Genomic DNA, 26,255 nt, shown 5'->3' on the forward strand with positions numbered 1-26,255 from the left:
CCAGATGATCGCCCAAGCATCAGAAGGCTGGGCTTCAATAAGAGTTAAAGTTTTAAAATGCAGTGTGTCCTTTTCCATCCCTCCTCCCCCACCCATCCCTGCTACCTTGGCAATTATCCCCCTACCTCTGTAAGGAACTAATAAAGAATGCATGAATGTGAAAAAACAATGACTTTATTGCCTCTGCAAGCGGGAGGGGAGGGGAGGGTGGGGTGGGGTGGTTGGTTTACAGGGAGGTAGAGTGAGTCGACGGGGGCGGGGGGGGGGGTTGGAGGGTTCATCAAGGAGAAACAAACAGAAGTTTCACACAGTAGCCTGGCCAGTCACAAAACTCGTTTTCAAAGCTTCTCTGATGCGCACCGCGCCCTGCTGTGCTTCTCTAACCGCCCTGGTGTCTGGCTGCGCGTAATCAGCGGCCAGGCGAGTTGCCTCAACCTCCCACCCCGCCATAAATGTCTCCCCCTTACTCTCACAGATATTGTGGAGCGCACAGCAAGCAGCAATAACAATGGGGATATTCTTTTCGCTGAGGTCTGAGCGAGTCAGTAAGCTGCGCCAGCGCGCTTTTAAACGTCCAAATGCACATTCCACCACCATTCGGCACTTGCTCAGCCTGTAGTTGAACAAGTCCTGACTACTGTCCAGGCTGCCTGTGTATGGCTTCATGAGCCATGGCATTAAGGGGTAGGCTGGGTCCCCAAGGATCACGATAGGCATTTCAACATCCCCAATGGTCACTTTCTGGTCCGGGAAGAAAGTCCCTTCCTCCAGCTTTCGAAACAGAGCAGAGTTCCTGAAGACGCGAGCATCATGTACCTTTCCCGGCCATCCCACGTTGATGTTGGTGAAACGTCCCTTGTGATCCACCAGGGCTTGCAGCAGCATTGAAAAGTACCCCTTGCGGTTTATGTAGTTGGTGGCTTGGTGCTCCGGTGACAAGATAGGGATATGGGTTCCGTCTATGGCCCCGCCACAGTTTGGGAATCCCATTTCAGCAAAACCATCCACTATTGACTGCACGTTGCCCAGAGTCACTACCCTTGCTATCACCAGGTCTTTCATTGCCCTGGCAAATTGGATCACAGCAGCCCCCACAGTAGATTTGCCCACTCCAAATTGATTCCCGACTGACCGGTAGCTGTCTGGCGTTGCAAGCTTCCACAGGGCTATTGCCACTCGCTTCTCAACTGTGAGGGCTGCTCTCATCTTGGTATCCTGGCGTTTCAGGGCAGGGGAAAGCAAGTCACAAAGTTCCATGAAAGTGCCCTTACGCATGCGAAAGTTTCGCAGCCACTGGGAATCGTCCCATACCTGCAGCACAATGCGGTCCCACCAGTCTGTGCTTGTTTCCCGGGCCCAGAATCGGCGTTCCATGGTATCAACCTGCCCCAGTAACACCATGATTTCCACATTGCTGGGGCCTGTGCCTTGTGAGAGGTCTATGGCCATGTCAATTTCCTCATCACTCTCGTCGCCGCGCTGCAATCGCCTCCTCGCCTGGTCCGGGTTTCGCCTTGGCATGTTCTGGCTCTGCATGTACTCCAGGACAATGCGCGTGGTGTTCATAGTGCTCATAATTGCCGCGGTGATCTGAGCGGGCTCCATGATCCCAGTGCTAGCTATGGCGCCTGGTCAGAAAAAAGGCGCGAAAGTAGTATCTGATGGACCAGGAGAAGGAGGGCGGGAGGGAGGGAGGGCCGAGTGACGACATGGCGTACAGGTACAGGAACAGGGAGAAACACAAACAACTGTCACACAGAATGGTCCCCCCAAAGATTAAACTGGAAACCCTGGGCTTAGCAGGCCGTTGATTTCACGGAGGAAGGGGAAGCAAATGAACACAGAACAAATCTATTTTTTACATCTTAAGGTGGCAGCCGACGCTGCAGCATGAGTGACAGCCATACCAGTATGACGATGACGGATACCAATCATAATATGCCATCATCTGCCAAAAGGCAAGGGGCTGCTGCTGTGTAGCAATGCAGCCCCACGTCTGCCAGCCCCACGTCCGCCAGCACCCAGCATCGCCCTCGGCCTCTTCTGGGTGCTTAGCAGACAATATTGGGCAATTGGCAGAAAATAGTATATTATGACTGGTAACCGTCATCATCGAAACAGTAGCATGTCTGCCCAGGTGGCCATGATTGACAGCCATACCAGTACGACGACGACGGGTACCAGTCATAATATACCATCGCCTGCAAGGGGCTGGTGCAATGCAGCACTACGGCTGCCAGCCCCACGGCTATCACTCATGCTACACCGTCTACCGCCAAAAGGCAGTTAGCAGCTGCTGCTGTGTAGCAATGCAGTCCCACGTCTGCCGGCACCCAGAGGACATATGGTGACGGTGAGCTCAGCTGAGCTGAGCGGGCTCCATGCTTGCCGTGGTATGTTGTCTGCACAGGTAACCCAGGTAAAAAGGCGCGAATCTATTGTCTGCCGTTGCTGTGACGAGGGGGGAGGGGCCTGACGACATGTACCCAGAACCGCCCGCGACACTGTTTTGCATCATCCGGGCATTGGGATCTCAACCCAGAATTCAAAGAAAAGGCGCGAACCGCTTCTCGGCTCGAGCTGTGGCGCAAACGTAGTATCTGACGGCCTAGGGGAAGGAGGGAGGGGGGCCGAGTGACGACATGGCGTACAGGCACAGGGAATTAAAATAAAGAACGGTTGCTGTGCATCAGGGAGAGACACAAACAACTGTCACAGACTGGTCCCCCCCAAAGATTAAACTGAAAACCCTGTTGACGGAGGGAGGGGGAAGCAAATGAATACAGAGAAAATCTATTTTTTACATCTTAAGACGACGGTGCAGCGTGACTGATAGCCCTCGGCATCTTTCTGGGTGCTTGGCAGCAAATACTGGGCGGTGTATGACGATGGTCTTCAGGCCTATTGCACGAGCTGCTGCTCAGGGAAGACTCTGCTAACGTGCGATGACCCGACTTGTAATAGGCCGGCTAACAGTCATAATACACCATTTACTGCCAAAAGGCAAGCCCCACGGCTGCCAGCACCCAGATCGCCGATGAAGGCTACCAGTCTACTGCACCGTCTACCGCCAAAAGGCAGTTAGCAGCTGCTGCTGTGTAGCAATGCAGTCCCACGTCTGCCGGCACCCAGAGGACATATGGTGATGGTGAGCTCAGCTGTGCTGAGCGGGCTCCATGTTGTCTGCACAGGTAACCCAGGTAACCCAGATAAAAAGGCGCGAATCTATTGTCTGCCGTTGCTGTGACGGGGGAGGGAGGGGCCTGACGACATGTACCCAGAACCGCCCGCGACACTGTTTTGCATCATCCGGGCATTGGGATCTCAACCCAGAATTCCAAGGGGCGGCAGAGACTGCGGGAACTGTGGGATAGCTGTGGGATAGCTACCCATAGTGCAATGCTCCGGAAGTCGACGCTAGCCTCGTACTGTGGACGAGGTCTGCCGACTAGAGCACCTAGAGCATTTTATTGTGTGGACATACACAATCGGCTGTATACAACCGATTTCAATAAAACCGGCTTCTATAAATTCGAACTAATTTCGTAGTGTAGACATACCCTAACTCCCTGATAGCCTACTCTGAAACAGCGCATACTCTGGCAAGTGCAACATGAGAAATAAAATAATAATTTGGGTATTTTATCAGAAATGTAAATAACTATCACTTGTTCAGTTGTATACCTTGCCAATGTAAATGCATTTGGTATATTCAGAATTAAAGGGAAAAGGGAAAAAAGAGGAATGAGAAAATGAATAGGGAAAAAGGTATTTATAACTTTTCCTTTCTAACTTTCTAACTTTTATTTTCTGCCTGCTAGGAACTATCTTTCATAGTGGAAGGATACATTGCATAACTCTAAAACCATTCGCTTAAAAAAAATGTAAAATTTATGAGCGTACTCTAATAACAACAAACCACACTAGATCGTGTAGGCTCTTGTATCATGGCTGAGTGATTGTAGACACTGCACCTGAGATATTCTAATAGCCTACTATGCACACCGCGTCATGGCTTACTGCTGTAGTGGCACTCCATAAATACTTATCAGCAGCAAACTAGAGTAATAATAAAAATGTATAATTTAAAATTAATACAAATTGTGAACACCGGGTAGGGTAGATGGTTATGGATTATTGTGACATCACTTGCAAAGATGTCTTAAATGATCCTGTACAATGGAATTTTGTATTTGTTTCCATCAACATGTCTGCTAAAAGTATAAATTTGCTTTTGCCTTGTGTTTTATAAGGCTGAGTATCTTCAGTGCAATTACCAGTTGTGGTCTTGGAGTCATGGTGGATTTATTAAAACACAGCAAACTTATTTCAAGATGGTGCATTTAGGATTTATTTTAAAACAGAGACGTCTTATATTATATGTGCAGGAAAACTTACTATCCTTCAGAAAACAGATAATTTGTCTTATATCTGCTCTTGCTATGATACTGTAGCTCTGATCATGTAAACAAATTCTACTCTGAATCATTTTAAGTTTACCATTTAAAATAATCTGCTGGTAAATATGGGCGAAATGCCTCTCTTTAAGGCGTTCTTTATAGCCTATGAAAGAGAAGAAGCTAGCCAAGTCCTTTTTAAAAGAAATCTACAGTGAGCAGCTCTCTTACATCATTTTGCTTTATTGGTTCTGTTTAAATTTAAATTTTGTCTAGAAATGTTGAACCAAGGTTTACGCTATGCAATAGCTTTGAACTTTTGATGGTTAAAGTTATTTTAGAAACATTAGTGCTATGCAGGAGTGTTGAAAGGCTTAAACATCTGTCCTGCAGAGCCAAGATTTTTTGTCCCAGTAAAGTGAGATTCAAAGGAGCCAAGAAGCTCGGACACCTTATAAGGAGATGAAGTGTGTAGTCATTTGCAAAGTCATATTCGTGTCTCCCAGTTCACACTGTAAACACTTTTTCAAAGTATTTTTGAGTCTCACGATTTGGTGGAAACTCAGTGCAAATCTATAGGATAAAACCAATAAAGTGAAAATTGACTAAGCAGTGAGCTTGTATGTTAACTCAGAATGACTCTTCTATTTTGTTTGGTAAGCGCGGACTGGCAGACAGCTGCTTGTCTCTCCACAGCACAGTGCCTTGTCAGTACAGTGATTGTGGCAGCTGATGCTAAAGAAGTGAGCAGGAGGAGAAGGGATTTGAATAAAATGAAGCAAAGGGGAAATGGAGGGGCACATCCAGTTGCCTCACTTGTGTCTGCAGAGGATCCCTTTGGAAGATGAACTGGGGTGCAAGGAGAGGCTGGCAGTATGGGATGGCCATGCACCCCCTGTGCAGCGGTGCCGGGGCAGCGGAAGAGTGAGACTGACCCTTACCTTGCAGTTAAAGGGGCACTTTGTAAGGGCCTGCTGAGGCCATTGCTGCTATTGGGCTGAAGTAGTGACTGCCGTCAGAGCGACTCCGAGGCTGATCCGTGGTTTGGGGAGAAGGATTCCCCCCTGGCCTCTCTGCTCAGCATTCTGCCCACCAGCTTGGGCTGTGCGCTGGGCAGAGGGTTCCCCTAAAGACAGGATTGCAGTCTGGGAGGAAGTGCTGCATAGTCGTTAAATGTGAGGCTCCTAGGTAGGAATAGACTATAACAAACTCATTGGCTAACCCTGGCTTAGTCACTTTACACCCAAATTGTCATAAATTCCCCCTGATTTTGGGCACCCAACTTGAGAGACCACAGGCATGATATTCCAGGGTTCCGTTAGCTTTTGTGATTTCCAAACACTTATTTTGTGGAATTGGTTTGCTCCGGTGTCAACTCAGCATAGGCTCTCCTGGCCTCCTAACATATGACTTTATCTTCATCTTAAAGCTTTGCCTTGTGTGCATTATACAGTCTGAGAATATGTGCTTACAACCTTAGTAAAGATTTTTGGTTTCCAAATGAACGTTGAGTGAGTTGTGTAGTTAAAACAGCAACCAGGATAGGTTTTTTCCTGCCTCAAAGCAGAAAACAGATTAATTTTTAAGCCCTCTTAAAAAGAGCCTATGCTTTGGCCAGCAATTTGTGGGTCAGGTTGAACCTGATGGAATTTGAGCAGCTTGGTTGTAAACTCTGACAAAGACTGTACACAATATCAGTTTGACTCTTTTGAAGTTTGCACAGTGGGACTGGTTGACCCAGACCTGGAACGTACTTTACCTACCCCTATGCTCGTCATTCAAGTGTTGGCAATTGGCGCTGGCTCTCTTCTGAGGCTGATGCTCATTCTGTAAGCAGAAGAAACTGTGTTGCTGTTCTTTAGAACTTATTTATAGGTATTCTTTTGATTTAAAAATATGTTCCCTAAAGAAGTGGGTATGAAAAATGAAGCTGGTTTGAAGGGGGGGAGGAGGTGTCAGGTTCTGTTGTCCAATCCAAAATGTGTGTGGTTTTTGTTGTCATCCATTCCTGGATACTTTTGAGTCTTCAGTCCCAGTACACTTGGGCACATAATCTGCAGCCAGGGATATAGAATATAATTTGCCTATTGTATATTTGCTTAACACTTTTAAAGTTACTCAAGAACTACGGGTGGAAAATTCCCCAAGATGTTCAGAAACCTAAAAGTTCGAATCAAAGAGCACTGTGATATATTTTTTTAAAATTTAGAACATTTTGTAAAATTGCCCACTTTATTGTTGTCTCTTTCCTGCTCCTGTCTTGACTCCCCTCTTTCCCCCCCCCCAACAGTATGCTTTTCCCGACTCTCACAGGGAATTTCTCCCTTTCCTCTTTAATTGGAGTGTGTCTGATTTATTCCACAGGGCTTAAATTAAAAGGAAACTCAGCATTAGGGGAAGGACTGATGGGGTTGAAAGCAGTTGTCAGACTCGTCAGTGCAGGCTCATTGGGCACCGTTTTTTAGCTTTCTTAAAAGTGGTTTGATATAGAACAGCAGCAGTGGTGCCTTGTTACTGCCAATTGTAGTTACTGCCGTAGATGTCTGCCTGTGACTGGTAGAACGGCTGCAAGTGTATTGCTGCAAGCCTTGCCTTGTAATACGGGATCTGCCCCCAACAAGGCAAGCAGCTGCTCAGATGGAGAAGAGTGTTGCTGTTGCCCTGGGCAACCTTAGTATGAGTAGTAACGTTGCTGCTGCTCAGTAAAATGTAGAGAGAACTGAAAATTGCTGCTGAGCAGCAAAGCTGGCACGTCTAGCAATCCTTGGAAAACTTAAATGTCGCCTCCTTCCCCCTCACACCCCCCTCGAGGGTAGACTTTCTTCCCTCTAAGGCGATAAATATGAGTTAAAACATGTAGCAAATTTCGGCCTGGATTTTCTGAAAAATCTCTACCAATATAAAGCCAGTTTGTCTCCCGCCATGAGAATTCTTATTACCATGTGGAATTCTTTTCACTGCAGATGCAGGGAGGCCGTATCAATATGGCAATAGCATTATCTCCTTCAGAGTCTCAGTTAAAAATAAGCCAAGTGACAATTTAATTTGCTAAGTGGCTATTATTATCTACATCCCTCTAAGGTTGCTGAGAAAAGTAAAATGTCTGAGTTTGAAAAATGAACTAATTTTGGACCTGATAAATGCATGTATTCCAAGTGATTTGTTAGCTCTGAGTTTGGTCAGTAAGAAACAGCTCTGCCTTTTAAAGAGCTAAGGAGCTTTATTTGTAGGGCAGTGGACTGGAGTGATCTTAATCTGCTTTACTGTCCATGGGAGAGAGATTGACCACAGGTTATCATACAGTATTAAATGGATTCTCCTAATGAGAGTAAATATTTAGGCTTGTGGCTTTTCTATGATTTATGAAGAAGGCTTGAGGGATTTTTAAGGGCTTCTGTGACTGACCTTTGGGTGCATGGGAGCCAGTGGGTTCCCTCACCAACTGGCCAGTCAGGTAGGATGATGCTTCTCCTCTTCCCTCCCCTCCCTCCCCCCCCCCCCCCCCAGCTATCCATATCCCAAGACTCATGAGGGAGCTGGACTCCTGCAATGGGAGGTGGGGGGGGGGGAAGATGGGTATCCTTAAAGGAGCCACAGCCCTCTTCCCCTACCAATCCAGCCAAATCCCATCTGCCTCTAAGGCTGCAGGAGTGCATTTTTCCCCAACAGATTTTTCTTTAAACCTTTTTTCATTGTACTTCTACTCTCTGGAAACTGGAAGGTTGACTGAAGAACTAGTGGGTTGACACCATCCCAAGAGTCAAGAGGGGGACAATTGAAAGGAAAAGATTTTAAGTCATTCCTTTAAACTCTTGCACCTGTCTATCTTCAGGGTCTAAACATTTGCTTATGATTAAACACCCTTGCCTCTTCAATTAAGGTGCAAGAGTTTAAATATCCCTGAGACCTTTCAGAGATTCTCCAGGAAAACCAGGAAGATGGAATTTGTCATTCCCGATATTTCTGATCTTAAAATCAGGCAAGAAACATTTTCAGGATGCCTTTTTACATCCTAGAGAAGACCAAAGCACAAAGTCAATTTTTAAATCTTTTTTTGGGGTCGAATTTACTGTAAAATAGCTTGGAAGAACAGGCAGAATTGTAAATGAGCAGAAAAATTGGCACATTCTTTTTTGAGGTGGCATTGTCTAGATTGTTTCCATAGCAATGGAAAAGGCCATCCACGTAAGGAGGAGCTTACCCTTTATTCAGTAACGTGCAGCTTACAGGCCTGATCTGTTGAAGTGTTGAGCGTCCTCAATTGTAAATGATATCCACAGGCATTGTGGGGTACTCAGCACACCTGAAAATCAGGTCCTGCATTTGTTTTTTCAGTCTTTCCTGTTAACTGTACTTTCAAGACCAAAAATGGTTCAAAACTAATCTAATGAAATCATTTAGATATATGTGAATGCACCAAACCATTGACATGGTTCAATTGTGGGATTTTAGTGATGTCTCAGAAAGTGAAAATGGATACAGGGCTACTTTCAGCTCAGCTCAGAGACACAACTTAATGATGACCAGAACTAAATTTGAGGCTAGTGCCCCTGTGAAGTTCTTGTTCCTCCACATTACTCATTTTTTATATAAGTAGTTTTTATAATAATCATGCTTGACCCGATCTTAAAAGAAAACTAGTACAGTCAAAACCATAGTAAATGATTTACAAAGTAATAAAAAAAAAATTTTTTTATTCAATACTAATAATGCTTATTTTGGATTACAGGACAGAAAATTGACAAAAGTAGAGAGACAGAGATTTAAGGAGGAAGCAGAAATGTTGAAAGGTCTTCAGCATCCAAACATTGTTAGATTTTACGACTTCTGGGAGTCCTGTGTAAAAGGAAAAAAATGTATAGTGCTGGTTACTGAATTGATGACCTCTGGAACGCTAAAAACGTAAGTACTGTGCTCCTGGTGACGCATCTCAGAATAGCTGCAGAAATTCTTAGAAAAATACTAGTTATAGACTCTGTGGGGGAAAAAAGGCATCTCAGGACCAAAAAAATGATCTGTTCTCTCCCTTCAGTCATTGTCCCCATGTTTGAACTCTGTTGATTTGAAAGCAGAATTTCAGCACCTTTTGCTTTTTCCCCTGAGCTACTGTTTCAGTTATATAACTGTCAGCAGTTCTCGCCTTTGTTTTCTATTCTGCACATGAAGCTCTGTCTGAATTTGTCGGGTTGTTGTTGGTAGTGGTTTTATTTGCTTGTTTTGGTTTGTTTTTTTGGGGCGGTGGTTGGATTTGTGCTTTGCATTACAAAACTGCAATAAAATAGTTCTTTAGCTGGAGGGGTTCATTTTTTGATGCAAGGACTGCTCCAGGTTATCTCCTAAACAGCACTAATTAATAGCTTATGGTACTGACACTTGTTCAGTTGGTTATAAAGCAGTTGGCACAAACTTCGGAACAGATTTTCATCCCTGATGGGAGTAATACACATCACTGCACATCTCCAACGTGCCATTCTGCAAGTGCAAGAAGCAGGTTTTGAGTTCCTCCAAAACATACCCTCCATATCTACAGTCAAGATATGTGTGTTAGGCTAACGGTATAAATGCAGGTCTGCAGTACAGAGATCAAAAGACTTCCATATTGTGCTAATCTGAATACATAAAACATTTATGTTCTAGCATAGGTCTCTGATAAAATAAATTGCTTTATTATTAAACTTCCATGCGTCTGAATATTGGTGGTATTTGTACCAGGGAAGCCTGATACAATAACTAACTTCCTCCCAAAAAAATGAAATGTCTCAGTGCTTTCTTTAGAGAGCACAATTTACTTTCACCATGATGCTGTCTCTGAGCTGCTTGTGGTATGGGGCGGGGGGGGGGGAGGAGTATTCAAAACAAGGTCATAGTTTTGCCCATTGTAAAACCTTTAGAGTTTTATATAACGCTTTTTTTCTTTATGCCTATTGCTCTGTGTGTTTTTGCGGCAGGTATCTGAAAAGATTTAAAGTGATGAAACCAAAAGTTCTTCGTAGCTGGTGCCGACAAATCCTGAAAGGTCTGCTGTTCTTGCACACGAGAACTCCACCAATCATTCACAGAGACCTAAAATGTGACAATATTTTTATTACGGGACCGACTGGATCTGTGAAAATAGGAGACTTAGGTCTGGCAACCCTCAAAAGAGCTTCATTTGCCAAAAGTGTAATAGGTAATCATTCTGTTCTGCATTGTTGCCCTTCTTGTCCTGCTTTGGTGGTGAGCTGTTCTTATTCGCATTGTTTGTTTCATTTTAGTGTTTATATCCTTGTAGTTTGGCTGCAGAAATGAAGGTGGCTGTGTGTGGCTAAATCCTCTATACTGCTTAGGAAAATCTCAGTCTATGGTCCTATCTAGAAAATGTTACCATGGCCATGGTAAATTCTCTTCTAAATCAAAACAGTAGAGGCCTCCCTATTTCTTCTTAAATGATTTTTAATGTCTTCTCCCCATATCCTCAGTATAGGTAATGTTTGACTAAACCTTAATTATGTATGTCCTTTTCATTTCTCATCCTAAAAAAATGAGTTGCTAGTTAAGCATTTATTTTTGCCTTCAGAGACATACTCATTTGCTGCGGGCCTACATTAGCAGCACCCTTGCACTGCAGCTGTCTTTCACTTTACAGTGAGTAGGTGTCTTTAAAAAAAAAAAAAAAAAAAAAAACCCCACATAACCCAAGTACTCTGTATCCCAGGACTGCTATTTTACTGAAACCTAATAACACTTTAAAATCAAACCGATTTTCACCAGAACATTCAAAGGCCTTCTCCTCAGGAAAGCCCCAATTCAAGGAAGCATTCCTAGGGCAGACAGCAATTTTTATCTCCATTTTCAGTGGAATTTCAGCACATGCTTAAGTGCTTTCCTGAATCGAGGCCTAAGGGCAGTATTTCCCTGCCAAATGTTAACTTTTTAGCCCCAGCCACTTTGGCACCGACGAAGTTGTTGCAACACTTCTTTGAGTGGAGAAAGTGTGTGTGATGCCCCTTTTCCTCAATTCTAAATCAGTTCAACCCCTTTCACTCAAACTTCCCAAGCAAATTTACCCTTTGGAGACTTAAGACCATGAAAATTTCAGTTTTCTAGGTGAAAGTTTTAGAACGTTGTGATTTGAAAATGAAGTAGCAAAGATGAGGGAAGTTATCATGGCAATGCTCATGTTCCAGCTATAGTATTTAAATACTCTAAAATTCAATTTCTATTCATAAAGAAGCTTTTAGGCTTCTGGAGGAGTGGATAATATCTTATCATAGCAAACTAATCCTGGTAACACCTATTCCCCAGTCAGCAAAACAGTATGCTCTTTTGAAAAGTAATTGCTTAAGGAATTCTTTTGCATCCTAAAGCTTAATAAAAAAATACCTTTATTTATACTGGTATATTTCAGTAACACCAGCATATAGGTGTTAGACTGATATCATTGAGATTAAAGTGGCTGAAATTTTGTGGCCAGATCCTCCACTCATGTAAATCTGTCTAGCTCCATTGATTTTAATGAACCCATGCTGATTTACACCAGCTGAGGATCTGGCCCTGGATTTTGATATTTGAAGGTTCTGTCCACTCTAGGAGGCAAGTTTTCCATTCAAAAATTTTCCATCCTCACTATCACCACTAATACCAGTAATGTAGTTGAGGCTTTTGTGGCTGTTAGAATTTTTACCACTGAGCTATCAAACCTGCTCAGAGCAGATCTAGACAAGACGTTAGCAAAAATACTGGTGGCTGTTGGCAACTTATCTGCTCTAGTGATGGTAGTAGTAGAGGGAAACTGTTGGGAAAAATCCTAGAGTAGGCAAGGCTTAATGGAAGTTGAGAAAACCCCTTTATAGACTTGGCTACCTTTTGTAATTCTCTTCAGAAAAGTGCTTACAAAAAAGAGCAATGGATTGAGTAGCATTGGGCAGATCAGTGGTTCTGTGAATGAATACTGAGCCCATAGTTATTCCAGTTTTTAAGGACTATTAAGCATACAGAAAATCTTTTGAATCTGAGTAGTTAAAAATGAATTCATACACAGACCAAATGAGATTCTTGCCCCTTGGACAATATTTTTGGAATGCTACTATAGTATCTCCTGCTTTTTAGATTGTTCCCTCCTCAGGTTGGAGACCAAGTTACTTCAAATCCTGCATAATTCACCAGTTTTTCTTTGTTCTAGGCGGAATGGGATTCAGTGGCAATGTAGTGGCTCTGTAGAGCATAGTTCACATCTGACACAGCCATGAACCATTTCGTAGTTGCAATGTAAGGTTCTGTCACAGGTGGCAGATAAAGGTCCAGTATCACAATGCAGCACTTTTCTGTCAAGTCACCCTAAGCCAAGGTGTTAAAACTCTTTATCAAGATTCAGGGTAATTACAGCTGAGTCTTGCTGACAGGTGGGTCCAACTAGGATATAAAGGGAGTGGCTTTGAGGCAGTGGCAACAAGAACAGAGGAGGGCCCGAGAGAGGCCCTCGGAATATCAAACCTGGGAAAAGATTAGGCTGAGGCTTATTTTGTGTCTTAGGCCAGGTCTGTACCAGAAAAGGTATAGATATCCTGGCAAACCCTCCTACTGCAGATGCAGCTTATACCAGCAGAAAAGTGCTTTTACTGATACAGTTGATACCTGTTCCCCAGCAAAAGCACTTACGACTGTGTCTACCCTAGGCTTTCTACCAGTATAGAAATATTTTAAAAAATCATACTCCTAACCAACATTGCTATACAGTAACTCCTCACTTAAAGTCATCCCGGTTAACGTTGTTTCGTTGTTATGTTGCTGATCAATTAGGGAATATGCTCATTTGAAGTTGAGCAATGCTCCCTTATAACGTTGTTTGGCAGCCACCTGCTTGCAGAAAGAGCAGCCTGTTGCAGCTAGCTGGTGGGGGCTTGGAACCAGGTGGACCGACAGCCCCCCATCAGCTCCCCACTCCCCTAAGTTCCCTGTGTGGCAACTGCCCAGCAGGCTACCAATTGCCAGCAGTTCAGCTGTCCCTCCTCCCACTGCCATGTGCTGCTCCTGCCCCCTGCCTTGGAGCTGCACCCAGGAGCCTCCTGCTTGCTGTGCAGGAGAGGGGAAAAGAGGGGGGTTAATGTCAGGGTGTCCCCCTCCCCACTACTCCTGCCCCCCCGCTTACCTAGGGTTACCATATTTAAAAAAAACAAAAAGAGGACACTCGACGGGGCCCCGGCCCCGCCCCAACTCCGCCCCAGCCCCACCCAACTCTGTCCCTTCCCAAAAATCCCCACCCCAACTCCGCCTCCTCCCCTGAATGCTCCACCCCCCTGCTCCTCCCCTTCCCCTGCTTCCCGCAAATCAAATGTTCGCGGGAAGCCTGAAACAGGCAGGCAGCAGGTAGGCTGGGGCTGTGGCAGGAGGGGTGCGAGGAGGTGCGGACCAGTCCAGCCCCCCAGGCCGAGTGGCTTGGCCCCGGCGTCTCTGGCCCGGCTTGGCTCGGGCCCTGGGGCACTGGCTCCGGTTCCGGCCGAGCGGCTCCAGCCCACCCCGACCCCAGTGGCTCCAGCCCCGGCAACTCCAGCTCGGCTCAGGCTCCGGCTCGGGCCCCGGGGCTCCGGTCCCGGCCGAGTGGCTCCAGCCCTGGCCGAGTGGCGCCGGCTGGCGGCCGAGCACCACCAGCCCCAGCGGCTCCGGCTCCGGCGGCTCCAGCCTGGATCCAAGCCTCACGACCCCTCCCTATTTTCCCGGACATGGCCGGCTTTTTGGAATTTCCTCCCAGACGGGGATTTGAGGACCAAAAAGCCGGACATGTCCGGGAAAATCCGGACGTATGGTAACCCTAGCTTACCCCTTCTCCATATAGAGCAGGGTTGGGACAGGACAGGGCTCAGGATGGAGAGAGCTTGCTGGCAGCAGCTGCTGCCTCAACTTCCAGGTCTTTTTAAAGGCAATGAACTTAGTGGAGTCAGCACACTTAAAGGGGCAATACGCATCTCTCTCTCTCTCCCACACACAGCGTGTGTGTCTCTGTCTGTGTCTCTGTCTGCCATGCTGTCTCCCCTCCCTCCATTCATGCTGCCTTGTAGAGTGTGAGGCTACATTAACAAAATGTTAACCCTTGAGGGCTCAGCTGAATGCTAGTTCATCATTTAGCAGTAAGGCATTCCCCAGGAAATATCCCACCCTTTTCCACCCTCTAACTTCACCACCTCAACCAAGTTTCACAATCATTGCTGTGTACAATATTAAATTGTTTGTTTAAGACATATACTCTGTGTGTGTCTGTGTGTGTGTCTGTGTGTGTGTATATAGTTTTTTGTCTGGTGAAAAACATTTCCCTGGAACCTATCTCTCCCCCCGCCCCCAATTAACATTAATTCTTATGGGAAAATTGGATTTGCTTAATATCATTTTGCTTAAAGTTGCATTTTTCAGGAACATAACTACAACGTTAAGCGAGGAGTTACTGTACTGGCAAAAGTTTCTAATGTAGACTTGGCCTGAGATGCCAATAAAGCCAAATCCCAAGAAGGAAGTGAGTTTGGTTACTAACCCATAATCCATGCTTTGTTGAAGACTAGGGAATGACATGGGCCACTAGGAGTCCTTCAGAAACCAAAATCATTACTGTTAATGTAGCTAGAGAAAACAAATGTCCCTTTTTGCACCCTCTCATTGATATCCTAGCTGGTGGAAATACTCTTTCTTCCTTTAAGATCTGTGATGAGATCTAGATAATTCATGTTCAGCTTAAGCACTGCCTTATTCACTTCTCTTGCATCTTTCCTGGCATTCATTTGATAAGAACATTATATTTTATGTATAGACTCCCACCATCCAAGCATAAACCATTCCATGACTAGATGCAGTTCCTTGAATAAATTGTTTGAAGCAAGCACCAGTGCTAAAAGTATCAGTTCAGCTCTGTAGACCTCACTATTCAAAGTAATTGTTTTTCAGAGGCTCTTTGACAAGAGTTAAACAACTGTTGTGACTGAATTTCCGAGTTTTGGCGCTTAGCGTGGGAGTTACTCATATCAGTGATGTCATTACTACTTCTATTTGTTCTTGATTTGCTGTATAGAAAAGGGAACTTTTGAAGGGATTCTAGGTAGCGATTTGTAATGAGCTGCTAGTTCCAGTTATGATGGAGTTTTATTTCAGGTTTACCACAGTGTGTCCAATTTCTGCTACCCTAGCCCCCACTGAGAAGGACCTTACTCTGAGTAGTTCTGTTGATTTCTACTCACTGCAATGATGGTAAAATCAGTCTTAATGCTAGTGCTTTTCATGCATGACTTCATATAAGAACTTGGACTACCACACATCCCATCAAAAGTGCAACTTGCTAAGTAATTACTACTTGTATTGCTGGAAACAATCTGTAAACTGTCTAGACCAAACATGAAGCCCTATACTGTGTTTGTGACAGGTTTGGTCACAGAGTCCCCCTTGGGACTGTCACCTGATGTGCTGAGCTAACCTCCGAGCCTGTTTTCCCTGCCAGCTTGGGACTCCAGAACCCTGTCTTGCTGAGCCAGATATGCTATCCTGCTGCAACACAGACCCAGGTCTGGTCCATGTGCCCAAAGCTGCAGACTTTAACCAAAAATCGCTCAGCAGGTCACCTATCTCCGGCACCCAGACATCCAGCTCCCAATGGGATCCAAACCCCAAATAAATCCGTTTTACTCTGTATAAAGCTTATACAGGGTAAACTCATAAATTATCTGCCCTCTATAACACTGATAGAGAGATACACACAGCTGTTTGCTCCCCCAGGTATTAATCACTTACTCTGGGTTTACTAATAAACAAAAGTGATTTTATTAAGTATAAAAGGTAGGCTTTAAATGGATTCAAGTAATAACAGGTAGAACAAAGTAAGTTGCCAAACGAAATAAAACAAAAACATGCAAGTCTAAGCCTAATACATTAAGAAACTGATTACAGGTAAATCTCACCCTAAGAGATGTTCCAATAAGCTTCTTTCACAGACTAGACTCCTTCCTAGTCTGGGCCCAATCCTTTCCCCAGTACAGTCCTCGTTAGTTCCAGCAGGCATCTTAGGTGAAAAGCAGGGGCTTTCTCATGACTGGGGCCCCTTTGTCCTGCTCCACTCCCTTTTATAGCTTTGGTACAAGGCGGGAATCCTTTGTCTCTCTGGGTCCCCACCCCTCCTTCTGAATGGAAAAGTACCAGATTTAAAATGGATTCCAGTATCGGGTGACATGTTCACATGTCCTGTTAGACCCCTAGTCTCCATTCTTCTAGGGCTGGCCCGCACGTATCCAGGAAGGTTTGCAAGTAAACAAATCCATTTATAGGTCATTGATTCTGAAGCACTCTTAATGGCTTCCACTTAATATGTTAACATCAGTAATACAAGTTTATATCTAATTCTCCTAACTCCAAACATAGAAATAATACATACAAACAAATGGGATTAACACACTCAGTAGATCAGAAGCTTTGTAATGATACCTTACAAGAGATCTTTTGCATAAAGCATATTCCAGTTACATTATATTTACACTTATAAACATATTTCCATAAAACATTATGGAGTGCAATGTCACAGTGTTTCACTTCAGGATTTGCTATTCACTTCTGGAATTCTTACACACAGCTGCATTTCTCACAACGTTACTGATGAGGGTAGGGGCAGTTATGTGTGGGGTTGTTTTTTTGTTGGGGAGCGTTATTTTAGTTAACTTCGTTGTTTTAAAATAATCTTGCATTTACACAGACTCAGCTGAAATGGGTACATTTTTATAGATCAGGAAAAAACTGCAGTGAAACATATTTACTGTTTGTGTCTAACTTAAATACTTCCCTTTTGTGTCTAGGTACTCCAGAATTTATGGCCCCAGAAATGTACGAAGAACACTATGATGAATCAGTTGACGTATATGCTTTTGGAATGTGCATGTTGGAAATGGCTACCTCAGAATACCCCTACTCAGAATGCCAGAATGCTGCTCAGATTTACCGGAAAGTAACCTGTGTAAGTGAGCTTTAATAGGTGTACTTACATTTTTCTTCAGATTTTTTTTTTAGCATGGGTCTTTATAATCTGAAGCCAGTTGAAGTACTTTCTTAACCTTTTAAACAATATGCTGTTTTGGACTCTGAATTGGTATGTATGTTGTGGTGGGATACTAGTCGGGTAGAAATTACATGTCTCCTTTCTCCTCTTTGGGGAGGTAGAAGATGCTTGCAGGTTTATTTGGAATGTCTAAAATTCCACAGTTGCTTTACTACTATCTGGCATTTGGTTTTATTATAGCTGCATAAGGCGAATTTTAATAATCTCTCTCTGTGGTCTTGGGTGTTTTTATTATTGAATTTTATCTACAGAAGTCAAAGTAGATGGGATTGGGGAGCGCTGTTCTTTTTGCAAATGGGGGCCTCCCAGTTCAGCCGGGCTTCCCACAGTTCAGAATTGTTCCACACATGTTATAGTGGAAGAAAAAGGTTAATTCCTACATTGCAGCCTCTAGATACTCTCTTAATGTTCCTACATTGTGGCATAGATATAATCTGATTCAGACCTCTGGCACTAGAACCTCCTGTCCTATAGCTTCCTCTGTGACAGCTTATCTGTGTAACAAGTTATCTGAAGGTCACTTGAGAGGAAGGAGTCCATGATTAATAGTGTTATAACTGCATTTGGGAACTCTGTAGGGTCTACGAATACACAACTGGGGAATGGCTCCACTGTATCTACAAGAGGGAGACTAGGTTGGAGGAGAAGGTGGTCTGAAAGGGAGCCTGGAGTGATCGCTTATACCACTGTATATGATCTTGTGCTGGAGAACAAATTCCAAGTGTCCTTGTCTATGTGAGTTGATCTGGAACCTACCTAGGAAAGCTCTGTGGCTTTAATGGAGACCTAGAGATCAGTGGAAAATCACAACCTGCATGGAAACTGAAGTTGCCACTCTACCAGTTTTTTTATGCTGGGATGTTACCATTAGGTGAAACCACTATCATAATACTTTCTTCAGATTGTTGTTTACACTGTTCGTTGTAGCTGAGGTGGTCCCAGGATATTAGAGAGACAAGGTGGGTGAGGTAGTATCTTTTATTGAACCAACTTCTGTTGCGGGGGAGAGAGGTGCTTTTGAGTAGGGTCCCTTCCAGTTCTGAGATAGGTGTATCTCCATATATTTATATTACTAGCGGTAAATATGCCCAATGGCTTGTGATGGAATGTTAGATGGGGTGGGAGCTGAGTTACTACAGAGAATTCTTTCCTAGGTGTCTGGCTGGTGAGTCTTGCCCACATGCTCAGGGTTTAGCTGATCGCCATATTTGGGGTCGGGAAGGAATTTTCCTCCAGGGCAGATTGGCAGAAGCCCTGGGTTTTTTTCGCCTTCCTCTGCAGCGTGGGGCACGGGTCACTTGCTGGAAGATTCTCTGCACCTTGAAGTCTTTAAACCATGATTTGAGGACTTCAATGGCTCAGACGCAGGTTTGATACGGGAGTGGGTGGGTGAGATTCTGTGGCCTGCATTGTGCATGAGGTCAGACTAGATGATCATAATGGTCCCTTCTGATCTTAAAGTCTATGATTCTATGGTACACAGAGTTCTTTTGGAGAACTCTGTAAACTCCAAAGCTTGTCTCTTTCACCAACAGAAATTGGTCCAATAAAAGATACTGTCTCACCCACCATGACGTTCTTCACAGTGACACACTTCAAACACACTGGCACATGAAACACCCCAGGCCTTTCTAGTCAGTTTACTCCCCCTGGGAATTGATGAGGTGGGTTCTGTTGTCTCCCTGAGACAGGTGCTTCACCTAGGTATAAAAAAGGTGGGAGTGGCTATGCACACCTCCTCTCAAGGACCTAGAATGGAGCTGCGAGGAAAAAGCAGCTACGCCTAGAGAGACAGCTCGAGCTGACCTACGGATAATGTTGCTTTGATTTCTAACGCCAGACCCAAGCAAGGTGGTGAGTGTCTAACGCTACGTGGGATATGGAAGGGGTGGCCAACCTGCAGCTTTGGAGCCACATGCGGCTCTTCAGAAGTTAATATGCGGCTCCTTGCATAGGTGCTGACTCCGGAGCAAAAGCTAAAAGTGCCAACTTTCCACTGCTCAACCCCAGGCCCTGCCCCCACTCCACCCCTTACCAGAAGGCCCCCGCCCATTCCTGCACTCCCCCCTGAGCCTGCTGCACTCTTGCTCCTCCCCCCTCCATCCCAGAGCCTCCTGTACACTGCAAAACAGCTGATCGCAGCGGGCAGGAGGCGCGGGGAGGAAGGGGAAAGTGCTGATCGGCAGGGCTCCCAGCAGGCAGTAGGTGCTGGGGGTGGCAGGGCTGGTGGGAGGGGTGATGGGGGCTGCTGATGTATTACTGTGGGTCTTTGGCAATGTACATTGATTAAATAACTCCTTCTCAGGCTCAGGTTGGCCACCCCTGGTATACGGACTGAGAAGATTGCTCACACCTTCTAAAGCAAGGTCCTGAAAGCACAACTAGTCTCTCTCCATTTTCCTCTGATGAGAGGAGTATCCTGTCAGTCACAGCCGCCCCAGTATAGTGACAGTTCATCCATTTGGCCAGGTCTTGGAAAGGCAGTTGGGGTCAGTAGCCTTATCCAAGAGGCTGTGGAGGATGTAGGTTTCAGTACAGTCCCATCAATGTGACGGTCACAGCCAATGAAGCTGGAGACCAAAATGGCAAATCAGGAGATGCCATCTAATAACCATATTGCTCCACTTTCCTTAATCCCTGCCAGAGCAGAGGAGGCCTTCATCTGGTACCCAGCTACGCACCCTGTCCTGATAAAACTGTAGTGCTTGTATGGGCCTTTATAACTGAATCTCATAAAGCTCAGTAACACAGAGCACCAGTCCCTAACTATTCCCCTGCCATTGCTGTCAGACTGGCAGGCAGAGACCCAGGTACTTCTGCTAGAGGGCCTTGTGTTTATAGACCTATTTCTGCTCAGCTGGGTTGATGATAACCACAGAGGCATTATGGATGAGCCAGAATTCCTTGGTTGAAAAGTTGGCATTGGTGTCACCATAAGCAAAGTGGTGATGGAGCTGTCTGTGGAATCCATGGCAATATGCTGACAGTCTGAGGCCACCACTGAATAGTGAAGTAGTTCTTACTCACTCCTGTGTATTTATAACTTAGCAAAGTGGGACCTCTGCTACTTGGACTCCTGGCCCAAAGTAGCTTAGAAACACCTTTTTCCTTACAGAGGGCTGCATCCCGTCCTCTGCTCTGCGGGAGGAGTATAATGGAGCTGCTTTGCAGTGCGAGCAGCAGAACAAAATCTCTAGCTAATGTTCTAATGGCAGGAGCAGGACCAGCACATTTTAGCACCAAACAGTAGGGGGTATGTGCAGCCACACAATCATTTAGCCCATCAGCTACTGTCTGGTCATCTTAACATGCTCCTTAGCTGGCGGTGCATATTACCCCTTTCCAAAGAAGCAAAGTGCATCTGGTAGCTCACTGAAGCTGCTTGCCCTAAGTCCTAATGCTGGGAGTCCCTTGTACCTCAAACACAGCTAGCCTGGGAAGAACTTCCAGAAGGGTTAGCAAGGACTAGGTGCAGCTGGCATGATGTGATGGCCTATATGTACTTCTCAGCGCTGCTGGAAGCGATAGTAGCCGCTGAGGGAGTGTGAATGTATCAGAATTCCTTAGCTGAAAAAATGGACATCGGTGTCACCATGAGGAAGGGATTAGCTAACTGCTTGGGGAGGGAAAGAAAAGCCTTGCCAAACCCTGGAGGCTGTGTGCAAACTGTCACAGAGGGAGGAGCAAGGAGCTGGTCCTCGTAATGTAAGGATATAAGAGAGAGGAATAAGAGCCTTAGGAAGGGCTCTTGTTCCCACCCAGGTGAATCTTGCTCTCAGCCTAGACTTCCCCTGGAGAATAGCTGCTTCTGCAGCCCAGGGGGCTACCACAAAGGGCAACACATTGGCTTATCTTTGTGAGTAACCAGACAGGACTGCAGTTTGTTCTCTAGACAGGATGTTACTCCTGTAAGACTGGGGCTTGCTCTGGGAACTCTGGGAGGCAGGCAGCGGAACCCTGAGATTCCCCCCTCACATGAGGCCTTTACAGATGGGTTTGACAACCTGAGCAGAAAAAGTTAATTATTTAAAGATTCACCTCATTAAAAAAATCCATAAAAACAAACTCTGTTGATTATACAGGCTTTCCACAGTTAGTGCAGCTGGCATTTTCATTTGTCTCGTTAGATCAAAGTAGCTAAGAATGTGTAGAGAAATGAAGAGGCCAAATTCTACTCAGTTTTGCTCCTTACAGGGGCCTCAATAGGGCAGAATGTGTCCATAAACTTCTCAAATAAAGAACAAATTATGTAAATGTGGTTTGTTCATGAACACTACTAAATATTTCAACTTAGAACTGACATGGTTTCAACAACACTGCATACAGATATTTACAGAAGATTTGTATGAAACATTGGTTTGCAGGGCAGGGACCACTTTTTGTATTCTGTGTTTGTAGAGTACACGTCAGGTCCTGGCCTCTGACTAGGGCTCCTAAGTGCTGTGCTAATACAAATAATAATAGGAAAAACAATGCACCAGAAATATAACTGCATTCCTGTGTCCTTTAAATTGGAAGAGTATGTCATTAATGATCTAGCCTTAGTGGACCATAGTGCATAGGAGAGTAACACGTTGATTACACTGTTTTTAATTCCTTATTCATATTTCTCGCCTCCTCAAGCAGATGTTAAACTCTAACAGCAAAACAATATGTTGAGCTCTTCTCTGTTAAGAGTGTGTAAGATGCTGCTGAAATAACCTGTTTTACCGTTGCTCATAGTGATAGGAACTGTTGGCAAGCAAAACTGTTAAATTACTTTCTGAAACTTTCCTCTTTTCACTCTTTTGTTTTTAGAGGATTGTGCAGCCCTAGATTACTATATTTTTGCAATTAAGGCCCTTTCCCCTCTCTAAGCTGCTTGACCCAACTCACCCATGGTGCAGTTCCATTTTCTTTAATCATTCTCTGTTTGTCCTTCATGTGCGGAGATGTGAGCATGTTGTCTAGAGCAATATCGCACTATGATTCCTTGAGTTATTTTCTCTTTCTTAGGCCTTTACAGAGTAGGTTGAAGATTCTTTGTGAGATTAGACGACTACTAGCCCATGCCCCTACCTGTACAGCCTTAACATCTGAGTTAATCTAGAGAATAAAATGGCACTCTTCCATTTATAACTTTTTCCCCCCAAGGACTCTCATGATGACTTTTTTTAGGCTTCTTGCCACAACCAAAAGAACAACGGAAAGACCAGAAACATGTCTGTGATCCTGTCTGTAGTGACAAAGTTAAATTCTCAGATTTTGCACTGGGGATCCAAAGCCTCAGTATGCTGGTAATCAGAGTGCTAAGTCTAAACGAGGAGGGGAGGGCTAATGAAAATGGTAAAGTAAATTCTGGGCTTGGTTCAGTTTAATGATGCACGATGCAAAAAGAAATAGGGGGAAATATAAAACGCACCTTATTGCAGCGAACATTAACATTATTTTGTGGTCAGCATATTTCTGATTGCTTTAGTTCTGATGCTGTAATCTCATTTTTCATGCATAGCTTGTTTTTTTCCCCCCATAGTCAGATTTTCTTTGTGCTTAATCATTCTGCCAAGTAATTTTGATGTAGACAGTGGAGCATATTTTGTGATAAAATATCTGACTTGCTGCTCTTCCCTTGTAAATCCAATCCAAATATTTGTTTTACTGGTGCACTGCAGAATTCACAGCAGACAAACTTCAGTTCCTGAATCCATTGGGATTTAATAGATTCCTTATTGGCTTTAGAGGCAGGAGCCTAAAGATCACAAACCTATCATTTGAAAACATCCCTCTGTGGAAGTCACTTTGTTCACATCCTTTCCCTTTTATGAGTCTTAATGGGTTTAATGTTCTTCCTGTATTTGCATTTGGTTTATACAAAGTAAAGTAACCCATCTTTTGCAAGAGACTTGTGAAACAGACAAGTCGTGTTATAAATCTCATTAAATAGATTGTTCCTGTATATCAGAGACCTTCTTAGATCTGCAGATTAGCAGAATTGTCAACTGTTGTGCTTTGAAACAGAGATGAGTTTGTGATTGCATAGGTTCTCACTGCTTAAAATCCTGGGATGAAATTTGTCCTGATTGGGAATTTTTGTCATTCTCTTCAATGGGGGCCATGATTTCACCCCCCCCTTCCCCCCCCCCCCCCCTCCAGTCTTGACATTTCATCTGTTCTGCATGAAGAGAGTATTTCCTTTTGCAGAAACTCTAACTCCATGCAATTCACCCTGCTGGAAAGGTGGGATTTTAGTGCGCCAGCACCATATTCCCTACCTGTTTTTTATTTTGGGGGGCCAAGTAAAATAAAGTGCAGGCTTCAGTTGGCCCTGGATATGATTCTCAGACAGTACCCAACATATGGGCAAATCATATTTTTTTTTCTCAGTATCAAAATGAAAGCACCTCTTTCTGTTGGGAGACAAAGCAAGTTACCTTGTGCAGACAGCCTTTGCTTGCAACATGTAATGGGCCAACGTGAGATTAATAGTGCAGAACATACCCTCTATATTGGGATATCACTTCCATTGCTCTGCAAAGTGAAAGGTGGTTTTTTTTTTTTTGCTTGTGTTTTTATTCCCAAACTCTTAATTATGCCACCACTAACCTACAGTAAACAAAATAACTAAAGCAGCCTTCTAGCCCAAGGAAAAGATTGTAGAAAAGGTACAGACTTTCAGGCTGATATGGTTTAGGTTTAACTTTGATTTGTCTGGCATCAGTTGTACATTTCTTAAAGTAGACTGTTATTGTTTCAGTAGAGTGATTCCTTCCCCTGGTGTAAAAATTGTATCTCTTTTTAGAGACAAGAAGCCATTTCTACATCTCTTAGAGTCTGGCTTGGAGATTCAATCTTCAATGCCCGAAATATGCATGGCTATGCAGGCTCAAAGACATTTCGCTGGAGTCCAGTGCATTTTCTTCTTCAAATCTGACCTGTGTTTGAAGAATATGAGGAGGCTCTTTAAAAATTTCTCATTTTTCTTGTGTGTAGTCATAAGGCCTTGTGAAGTTTAGCAGCGGAGAACATCATTAGGAAATATCCCTATCCAGGAGGTAAAAAAACCTAACTCTCTTAGAGGTGGAGGAGCTAGGTCTGCTTTCGTTGACAAAAGCAGCTGTTCAGGTTTCATGCTGCTGTCTATAATGAGGAGTTCTCTAGTCGGTATACTTAAAACTTTGCTGCAGTGTTTCCTTGGAAAGACGCAGAAAAGACAGATGGCTTTTATACAGTGATGAATGAGAGGGACCTTTTGATGTCAAATAAGAACGTGAACAGCAGTGTTTCAAGTGACTCTTATAGTAAAAGAAGCAAAAATAAGAGCAGAACTAGATGTGAGGAGGCTTTATATTTAACATTAATTATATGTAGCCCTGTTATGAAATGTGATTGATTACTTACTTCCCCAAATGCCTTCTCTTTTGTAGATTTACAGAAACTCAATTGATCTGGTCGAAAAAATCAAAGAATGTTAAACATGGATGAAACTATAGATTCTGTCCACAATCTTTGTCTAAATGTTTTGTTAGATAAAAATTTAACTCTTAAGAGGGAAAAATCAGGCACACTTCAGCCTAGGAAAAGAACATGAAAATACACCTCATTTAAGAAACAATCTACTAATTTTAATAACAGGGCCATTAGCAGAAATCTGGACTCAAAAAAACCCTACAGGTTTGACTGTAACTGTATACTAGAAGACATGGGCTGGGGGGTGGGGAATGAAACGAAACAATAGAGTAGTAGTATACAAGCAAACAAAAATATTAGGAAGATTACTGCTTTTTTAAAACTGCACCAGGCATTGCACTGTGCTGTAATCCCTGCATGTTATAAGACAGGGGTCGGCAACCTTTCAGAAGTGGTGTGCCAAGTCTTCATTTATTCACTTTAATTTAAGGTTTCGCGTGCCAGTGATACATTTTAACGTTTTGTAGAAGGTCTCTCTCTATGTCTATATTCTGTAACTAAACTATTGATGTATGTAAAGTAAACAAGATTTTCAAAATCTTTAAGAAGCTTCATTTAAAATTAAATTAAAATGCTGATCTTACGCCGCCAGCCTGCTCAGCCCGCTTCCAGCCTGAGGTTCTGTTAGGGTTACCATTCATCCAGATTCTCCCGGACATGTCCAGCTTTTCTGAGTTAAAAATAGCATCCGGGGGGAATTTGTACATGTCCGGATTTCCCCCCCATGCAGAGCGCATGCGGCTGACAGGGCAGCCGGCTGGATCGTGCCACTCGCACGGGGCTCCGGCAGCCAGAGCCCCTCTTCCGCTTCCCCCTCTTCTCCCCTGCTGCTTGAGATCACTCCCCTCCTCCCCCTTCCCCTCCCTGCATTCGCAGCTCGCTGGACGTTCGCAACGGGCCTCCGGCAGTCTGGAGCTCCTCCCCCTGCTCCCCCTCCCCTGCTGCCCAGCGTGCCGCTCCGCAGCACTCTGTAAGGGCGGGAACCGGGCTGTGTGCTCCACTGGGGAGCGCGGAAGCATATCGAGCTCCGCATGGAGCCCGACACACTGTTCTGAGCAGCACGGTAAGAGGGCCAGGGGGTCGGAGAAGGGGCAGGGGGGTTCTGGAGGGAGGAGTCAAGAGACAGGGAGCAGGGGGAGGGTTGGATGGGTCAGGAGTTCTGGGGGGGCCTGTCTGGGGGTGAGGGTGTGGATAAGGTTTTGGGCAGTCAGGGTACAGGTAGGGGATAGGGTCTCAGGAGGGGGCAGTCAGGGACAAGAAACAGGGAGGCTTAGGTAGAGGGTGGGGTTCTGGAGGGCAGTTAGGAGCAGGGGTCCCAGGAGGGGTAGTCAGGGGACAAGGAGCGGGGGGGGGGG

The 26,255-nt window shown here is 44.6% G+C and overlaps 1 protein-coding gene across 7 annotated transcripts in view; it reads left to right on the forward strand.

Annotated features, from left to right (window-relative positions):
- Positions 1-26,255, forward strand: part of WNK2 (WNK lysine deficient protein kinase 2) — a 191,901-nt gene that overhangs the window by 60,755 nt on the left and 104,891 nt on the right. For all 7 annotated transcript variants that reach the window (XM_034775135.1, XM_034775134.1, XM_034775131.1 and 4 more), the window contains exons 3-5: positions 9,127-9,299; positions 10,346-10,566; positions 17,195-17,352. In XM_034775135.1, coding sequence (XP_034631026.1) covers positions 9,127-9,299; positions 10,346-10,566; positions 17,195-17,352 — 552 coding nt within the window. The remainder of the gene's footprint in view (positions 1-9,126; positions 9,300-10,345; positions 10,567-17,194; positions 17,353-26,255) is intronic.

This window comes from Trachemys scripta, chromosome 7, assembly GCF_013100865.1.
Source record: "Trachemys scripta elegans isolate TJP31775 chromosome 7, CAS_Tse_1.0, whole genome shotgun sequence".
NCBI lineage: Eukaryota > Metazoa > Chordata > Testudines > Emydidae > Trachemys > Trachemys scripta.